Source organism: Sciurus vulgaris (genome assembly GCF_902686455.1).
Source record: "Sciurus vulgaris genome assembly, chromosome: 6".
Classification (NCBI taxonomy): Eukaryota; Metazoa; Chordata; class Mammalia; order Rodentia; family Sciuridae; genus Sciurus; species Sciurus vulgaris.
Genome location: NC_136466.1, coordinates 172929931 through 172938822, shown reverse-complemented (window position 1 = coordinate 172938822; position 8892 = coordinate 172929931). Strand labels below are relative to the sequence as shown.

The following is an 8892-nucleotide window of genomic DNA, read 5'->3' as shown; positions in this document are numbered from 1 at the left end:
CATATTTGGCTGGGTACACACTGTCTGCTGTGATTGACAGTCCTGGACACAGGACCAGATAATGTTGTCCACTGCAGCAGAGTCCTGGACACAGGGCTGGGTGGAGCCTTCCACTGTGAGTGAGAGTCCAGACACACAGGGCTGGGTACATACTGTGCACTGTGACTGAAAATCCTGGACACAAAGGACAGAGTGTACAGTGTCCACTGTGTCTAAGAGTCCTGGACACACAGAGCAGGGTGCACACTGTTCACTTTAACTGAAGTCCTGGATCAGATCTGGTACACACTGTCCTGTGACTGATAGTCTTGGACATACAGGGCAGGGTGCACACAGTCCACTCTGCAAGTCCTGGTCAGATTGGAGTGGGTGCTCACTGTCCACTGTGACTGAGAATTCTGGGTACACAGGCCTGGGTGCACATGTCCAACATGACTGAGATTCATGAACACAAAGCCAGGTGTACATGGTCCACTGTGACTGAGAGCCCTGGACAGGGCTGTGTGCATACAGTGCACAGTGACTGAGAATCCTGTACACACAGGGCTGGGTGTACAATGTCCACTGCGACTGAGTCCTGGACACAGGAACAGGTACACACGGTCCACTCAGACTCCCTGGATATAGAATTGAGAGGACACTGTCCACTATCATAGAATCCTGGGCCCTGGACTGGGTGGAGATCATTCACTCTGACAGTCCTGGACACAGGCCTGGGTCCAGTAAAGTTCCTGGACCCCCAGACCTGAAGTGATGGCTGCTGTAAGTCGATCCATGCTCACAGCCCCACTGCCTCCAATTCAGAGGGCTGAGGCACCTTCCTGAAGGTGGACAGAGAGGAGGATGCCTCTAGGGCTCCGAAAGCAGCATCCTGTGCACTCACGCGGCCACACCCACCCCCACCATGGCCTCTCATTCTTCTAAACCTGAATTCAGACCTCAGGCCATGACTTACCTGTGCCTGCAGTTGCCATGCTGCGGCCAGCCTCAGGACTCAGCAGGGGTCCTGTGGGTCCCCAGCCTGGAGAGCACAAGTGTCCTGGAGAAGCAGCAGAAGGACCTCCCTCTGCAAGGACAGGCAGTGCCCGCTTTCTGCAGGTGTCACGGGCACCTTCTCATGCTCCAGCAGCTGGCTGATGGACATGGGGGCAGCTGCAGGCGACCAGAGTGAGGTGAGACAGGCAAAGGAGGAGGGGCGGAGGTCAGGCTCTTGTTTTCTCTTGAATTCACAACAGTTTGCAGGAAGGCAAGTTGATAGGAAAAAAAAAAAAAAAAAAAAAAAACAGGGAAAAAGTCATTTTACTTAGAGCTTTTGAGGCTTGTGACACAAACCACACCCCTGAGTACAGCAGGTGGGGTTTGTTACAACATATTAGGAGAGATCAAATAGGACAGAGACAGGAGCCACAGCAGGTCGACACTGGACGAGGTGGACCCACACGGGGTCTCCTCAGTATCTCTGCTTTGCTGACCTCTGCAGCTTCCCTTCTGCAGTGCCCGAAGGCCCATAATGACTAGGGCCCCAGCTGTCACTTGTGTGCTCCCCACCTGCACCAGGAAGTATAGACAGCAGCAGGGGACTGTGGCCTCCCTTCTGTCTCCTCCCTAGAAATCCCTCAGCCCGGGCATGTGACCCACCAGAGCCATGATCTTAGCTCACTGCTGATCCCTTGTGGAGAAGGCGGAAGTGAGCCTTGAGGTGACAAGTTGCTGTTCCAGCCACCAACCCGTGAGGACTGGGACCATCTGGTGATGAACTCCTGGTCCACTGGCCAGTCCCGCCTGCTGCTCAGGGAGTCATGCTCTCCTATCGTAGAGGTCCACCTTCCTGTCCAAATTGCTAGCACAGTAGTGGCCACAAAAGTACCCTGAGCCATTGGTTTTTAACTTATTTTAAAATTTATCTTGGGTACGTTGTGGTTTAATGTGAGGTGTCCCCCAAAAGCTCATGTGAGGCAATTCAAGAAGTTTCATAAGTGAAATAATTAGATTATGAGAGTTTTGACCTAATCAGTGGACTAATCCACTGATGTGTTACTGGGAGGTAACTGGCAGGCTGGGTGTGGCTGGCAGAGATAGGTGACTAGGTGTGTGTCTTTAGGGTTTATATTGTGTCCCTGGTGAGCAGAAGTCTCTCTGCTTCCTGTGGCATGTCCTGAGATACTTTCCTCTACCATGATATTCTGCCTCGCCTCAGGCTCGAGCTATGGAATGTGCTAACCATGGGCTACACCTCTGAAACTGTGAGGCAATTGTTCTTGTCAGGTTTTTTGGTCACAGTGAGGCAAAAGCTGACTAAACAGATACTAGTACAGATACTCAAGGGGTGAAGGATTATTCTCAGGCAGCCAGTCCCACCCCCAGGTCATCCAGCTCCTTTCCTGATCCCTGGTAGAAGCCCTTCCTTACTTGGAAGCTCACTACTCAGTCCCCCTCCAGCCCCAGCTCCATCTGCAACCACTCACCTAGGACTTGGTCCCCATTCTCTATGGGTCTCTATGGGTCATCAGATGGGGTATCAGAAAGGAGATATTTCCAGGATCTGAGGGTATTCAGTCACCATGGAAATCCCAGGGCGGGACTTTGGGTGTTGGGGCATGTTTGGAGATGGAGCTGAACCTGTGACTAGGGAAACTCCCCCACCTCTGGTTCTTTTGTGCCAGGTCCCAACACCTGAAAACAGCAGGTGCCAAGGAGAGAGGGTCACGGATGCCAGGCCTGAGGCTGCCCCACAGATAATCTGGGTATGAACATGGGCAAGTTTCCACGCCCACACCTGAATCTTCCAAATACAAAACATCTCAGGGATGCAGAAGGAGGCAGGGACCGGAGGAAAATGAAAAGCCATCGACAGATCCCCTGGGCAGAATCTCAGATGGGGTAGCTTGAGGGGTCCCCCAAGGATGGAGTCATTGGTGTTGATGTTCCAGAGAACTCAATGTAACCCATCTGGAGGTACAGGACAGGATATGCGACTTTCAGGGCTGTCGGGGGCAACCTGCTCCTCCTGTTCCTTTTCTCTCCTGGTCCCAGATTTCATCCACAAGAAAAAACAGGCCCCAACATAGGATGCAATGTATCTTGGATAGAAGAGGGTCAGGAGAGGAGCTGATCCTGCACCAGGGCTCAGCATCAGGGGTCACAGGTCAGTATAGGCCCACCATGCTTAAGTCCTTGTCAGACACAGCACTACCTGATGTGGGAGGCATCAGGGCCCCAGGACCTTTACCTAACAGCCATGGCTGTTCTGTAGCATGCTATGTGGAATCCAATCCATCTGATCCAATTCTCTTCAGAGAGAGTCAGAGGAAGGCAGGGGGGAGTGAGTCCACAAAAAGCAAAACCAGGTGAACACTGAGTTAGCACAGGCATCACAACAATGTAGTAAGTAGGTGACATTTTTGAATACTTGAAGAAAAGCATAGACTTACAAAAGTAGTCTTTACCTTATCTTGGGAACGTAGTAAGAATCAACCTTGAAGAAGTAAGCATTTTGGTCTTTTGAAGGTACTCAGAACACAAATGAAGAAAATCATAGATTGATGAAAATTCTGGGTAACATGGGTTTTTGAATTTAAATAATTAAAAGGAAATACCTAAAAGTCAAATTACATGAACAAGTCATTAGAAGTGATGGAGAGTCTTAAACAACTTCTGGAATATGTCAAAATCTCAGGAACACAGTTGAGTTCAGGCTGGCTGGACTTCCATGGGAAGAATAGTTTTGTCATGAGAGGAGGTAGTGAAGAGCTACACATGAGGCCATACAGGAGGTAGGGGGTAAAAAAGGGGGCCATGGGATGAGGTGATAGAAGGCATCATAGGAGGAGATGAGAAGAGGGGGGGAGAGCTACATAGAGAGTGAGGAGATGGTAGATGACTACACAGGAGGCCATGAGAGCAGGTGGTGTAGTGGGGATACACAGAGGCGGTGAGAGGACAGTGGAGGGCAAACCAGGAAGAGAAAGAGGAGGTGGTGGAGGAATTCTCAGGGGCCTCAAAGAAGGTGGTATAAGTTCTTTTTGTGGCAACTTGTGGGCGATCAGCTGCTCCAAAATGAAGCTGAATATCTCCTTCCCAGCCACTGGCTGCCAGAAACTCATTGAAGTGGACGATGAACACAAACTTCATACTTTTTATGAGAAGCGTATGGCCACAGAAGTTGCTGCTGACGCTCTGGGTGAAGAGTGGAAGGGTTATGTGTTCCGAATCAGTGGCGGGAACAATAAACAAGGTTTCCTCATGAAGCAGGGTGTCTTGACCCATGGCCATGTTTGTCTGCTACTGAGTAAGGGGCATTCCTGTTACAGACCAAGGCAAACTGGAAAGAGAAAGCTCAAATCTGTTTGCGGTTGCATTGTGGATGCCAATGTGAGTATTCTCAACTTGGTTATTGAAAAAAAAGGAGAGAAGGATATTCCTGGATTTACGGATACTACTGTACCTCATAGACTGGGACCTAAAAGAGCTAGTAGAATTTGCAAACTTTTCAATCTCTGTAAGGAAGATAATGTCTGTCAATATGTTGTCAGAAAACCCTTAAACAAGGAAGGTAAAATACCCAGGACCAAAGCGTTGAAGATTCAGCGTCTTGTTACTCCATGTGTCCTGCAACACAAGTGCCAGTGTATTGCTCTGAAGAAATGGTGTACTAAGAAAAATAAGGAAGAGGCTGCAGAATATGCCAAACTTTTGGCCAAGAGAATGAAAGAAGTCAAAGAAAAATGCCAGGAACAGATGCCAAGAGATGCAGGCTGTCCCCTCTGAGAGATTCTACTTCTAAATCTGAGTTCGGTCAAAACTAAGAGTTTTTAAGAGCAACAAATAAATAAGATCTGGCCTCAAAAAAAAAAAAAAAAAAAAAAAAAAAAAAAAAAGAAGGTGGTATAAGCAGTCACTATGCCAAGAAGAGGTGGTAGAAGAATACATAGGAGATGATAGGAGTTGGAGTTAGTGGAGAGCTACAAAGGAAGAGAAGGTTGGGGAAGGTTGCCCAGGGACCATAAGGGGAGGTGGTAGGAGGCTGACCAGAGAGAAGTAGAGGAGGTGGAGGAGGGCTACAAGGGAGATGACAGGATGTCATGGAGAGCTGGGCAGGAAGATATGAGAGGAGGTGGTAGAGGGTAAACTGGGGCCTTGAAAGGAGAAAGTACAGAGTTACACCAGATATGTGAATAGGTGGTGGTATTCTACCAGGGGAGGAGATAGTGGAGGGATACCCAGAAGATGAAAGGAGGTGGTAGAGGGCTATGCAGATGAAAGGAAATAGTTGGAGGGCTAAAAGAGGGAGTTGAGAGGAAGTGATGGAGGTCTTCACAAGAGATGAGAGCAGATAGATGGTAGAGAGTTACACAGAGTGGGTGAAGAGAAGGTTGTGAAAGTATACACAAAAGGCAGTGAGAAGAGGTGGTAGAGGGCTGCACAAGAGGAGATAAGAGCAGATAGTTGGGAAGAGATAAGAGGAAGAAGTAGAGGCTACACAGGAGGCCATGAGAGGAAGTGGTGCAGGGGAAATGGTAGATTGCTATGCAGTTGCCTCTAAGAGATTGCAGTCAGGGTTACACAGGGGATTGAGAAAGGAGGTGGTGGAGGGATATACGGGAGATGAGAGCAGTTGGTGAAGAAAAACAGAGGATTTGAGAGGTGTTGGTGGAGGGCTACAGAGAATGGAATGAGAAGAGATGGTGGAGTGCCAAAAAGAGACCATGAGAGGTCAAGGGCTACTCATGGAGCCTTGAGAGGAGGTGAAAGGAGAGTACTCAGGAGTGGATAAGAGGAGGTGGTGAAGGCCTAAATGGGGAGAGGAGAAGAGAAGGTGGAGGGCTACACAGGAAGCTGTGAGATAAGTGGTGTAGGACCACAGTGCAGGTCATAGGTAGTAGTGAAGGGAAACACAGTATGGAGATGGTATCTCAGGGATGCTGAATTCTAAGAAAGTCTTGGTTTGACCCTGATCCTGACCTCTCTTGCCTATCCATAACTCTAAACCACTAAACCTGTTTCCTATCTCCTAGCTCTTACCTCACCCTAGAAACCCTAAGCCTAAGCCCACAAACCATGCACTTCTGTTTAACATCGACACTTTAAACCATCCCCACCTATCCGGTACCCAACACCTGACCACAACCCCAGACCACAAGTGCACTCAGGCCCAACCCCAACCATAATTCCCACTCTAACCCTAATGTTCGCCATATAATTTTGGTTTCCTGATCTTAACCTTGAGGAGGGGCTGGGCTTCACCATGGCTGACCTTGAGAAGGGGATGACCTCAGTGTGGATGACATATGAATGCTGGCCTCATTCCTCCATCCAGGGCTAATTGGCCACATCTGCTCAATTCTTGGAGGGTATTCTTCTGGATCAAGTTGGAGAGATCCAAGGCCTGATTTGCCTGAATATGAACTTGACCTGAAACAATCGACCCACTTTTTCCATAGTCATTGTGACTTTTGCCCCTGAGTGTCACATCAGCCTTGTACTGGGACATTTTTATATGCTGTTAATGGTATTAAAACAGGCTCTGAGCATTGAGCTGACTGCCCTGGAGCACATGTGGATAAGTGGGCACAATCCAAAACCCCATTCCCAGCTCCCCCACCACCTTCGCCATCTCCAAGAAAAGGAAGGAGGGATCTCAGTCCTTGACTGAGACAGTGTTCTCTGAGTCAGATGTTGCTCTGGGGATGGGATACTGTCCCAGGAGTGACTGAGGGTGAAGAAGTGGGGTGAGGGGGTGTTCACCCAGCTGCACCTAACCTCATCCTCAGTCTGGACCCTATGCCCGTCTCAACCTCTAAGAGGCTCTGACCACAAGAATCCTGGCCAGGAGTGGGTTTGAGGCCGGGCTGCACACTCCTCAGAGAATGGAGTCTGGGTTCTGACCAAGAGGATTTCCTAACTTCAAAATCATTTACCAGCCTCCTGGAAGCCAGAAGTGACCTTTGTCAGACCCTCCAGGTATGTCCCAGCTCATCCTAGGCTCCAAACATATCTTCTTCTCTGCTCAGGGGGATCACTGTCCAATCTGACCAGTCATCCATGTGGGCCAGACCAGGAGTTGTCCTTTCCAGTCCAGGCAAGGGAATGGCTGGGGGTTGTTGGTATTCATACCAATCTCCCAGGCAAGGAGGAGATGGAGGCTGGTTCTACTGGCCCACTAGAGATACACGAACCCCAACTGGACAAAGGGGCAAACACGGTGCTCTTGCAGCAAGGCTCCTTGTACCTGCAGACCTGGCCAAAAGCTAGGAGCACAAAAGTGCAACCAGAACTGCTTTTGCCAGGTCAAGAGATTCCTGGGACCCTTGGAGTTTACCTATGCAGCTGGAAGTCAGTTTTCACTCTCTTTCTTTATTTCTCTCTTCTTGTACTGCTTCTATTCATGGCAGCAAGGAAGAGAGAAACTCAGATTTTCCGTCTTCATTCTTCCATGACTTTCCATTCTTCTCAGCCTTCTTTTTCTCTTTGGAATCCCAATTGTCTTCATTCATACTGGCCAGGACATGTGCTCATGTGACCCAACAGCCTCAGCATCTGGAATCACTGGTACCACAGGCCTCCACACCTGCCTGTTTCTAATTTTGGAAGGTCTGAATTATCTTCTAACTTGTTCATCCTGATCCCAAATGGATTATCTCTTCACAGGTCTGATTCGTGTCCTCTTGAGCACAATTTGATGTGTCTTCTGCCAACAACAGTGGTTAACTTCTCATTCTGAAGACACATTATTTGTATTCCATAAATGTCTGTTTTCTCTGATGCTTCTTCAGTTATCATTCACTCACTTCTGCTGTCTTCTCTCCTTCACTCTCTTTCCTTATCTCTCTCATGATGAAGAAAGGCAGTGTGAGAGAAACTTGACTTTTCCTTCTATTTCTTCCATGACTTCCCATTCCTCACAAGCCCTCTTTGTCTCCATGGTGTCCCAGCTGTGTTCCCAGAGTCTGGGCCCAAACACCTGCAAACCTCAGCCTCAACCTCTGAAACTGCAGCTACCTTAGCCTACCCCACCTACTGTTTCTGACTTGGAAGGTCTGAATTATCTTCTATTTTATTCCTCCTGATCTCATGTGAAAATTCTCTGAAGATTTGACTTCTGAGCACTAAACACATTTTTGAGATTTCTTTTCACACCAATTGTAGTTAACTTCTCAACTGGAAAAACAATTTTGTAGGTTACTAGAATCACAAAAACATTTTAATTTAGCCTCATTTTGTTTCTTGCTTGTCATCCACTCATGTAATCACAGTCCTGGGACTCCAACCCCAGGCATCACACTTGCAGGGAAAGGCTCTACCACTGAGCTCCACTGAAAACCCCAGGAGGTGAGCAGTTCAAGGATTGGAAGACTCCCTTCCCCAACACACACTACTATGACCAGGAGAGGCAGCCTGAGGCTTGAGGAATTTATTTAGATAGACTTATGAGGAAGCCCAGACTGACTTCTTTTGGTGCCTGTGCGTGTATTCTTTTCAGGGACAACTCAAAGGATATTCTGACCAGTGACCAGGGACGTTGAGAAAGGAGAATGGATGGCATGCTGCAAGTGATCCTGGGCAGCGTCATGAGACTATCTTGTAAAGGACTAACTACTGCCAGGGCTGCCAGTGGCCAAGGGGCAGTGTGGTGACCCTTGGTAGCCTGTGGACACAGTGCTGCAAGCGGCATGGAGCATAGGAGCCTCAGCCCCGATGCACAGGACCCACTCTGCTCTTGTGCACAAATTCACAGAGAAATAGTGGACAACAACAGAAAATGGGAATAGTGGGAATCAGCGATCGTGCACAGGAAGCTCTAGGAGATGTTTACTGTAGTCCACCTGAAGTTGGGACAAAATTTAAAAACAATATGAGTTTGGAAAGTGTGAAAACTTCCAGTGAACTCCATTC

General features: G+C 48.5%; 1 protein-coding gene across 1 annotated transcript; it reads left to right on the top strand.

The window, feature by feature from the left end:
- Window positions 1–4025: 4025 nt before the first annotated feature.
- Window positions 4026–4767, top strand: LOC306663926 (small ribosomal subunit protein eS6-like; the record flags this gene model as incomplete). The annotated part of the gene is made up of 1 exon (XM_079144572.1): window positions 4026–4767. The coding sequence occupies exon 1, from the start codon at window positions 4057–4059 to the stop codon at window positions 4765–4767; it is 711 nt and encodes a 236-aa protein (XP_079000698.1). The 5' UTR covers window positions 4026–4056.
- Window positions 4768–8892: the final 4125 nt, after the last annotated feature.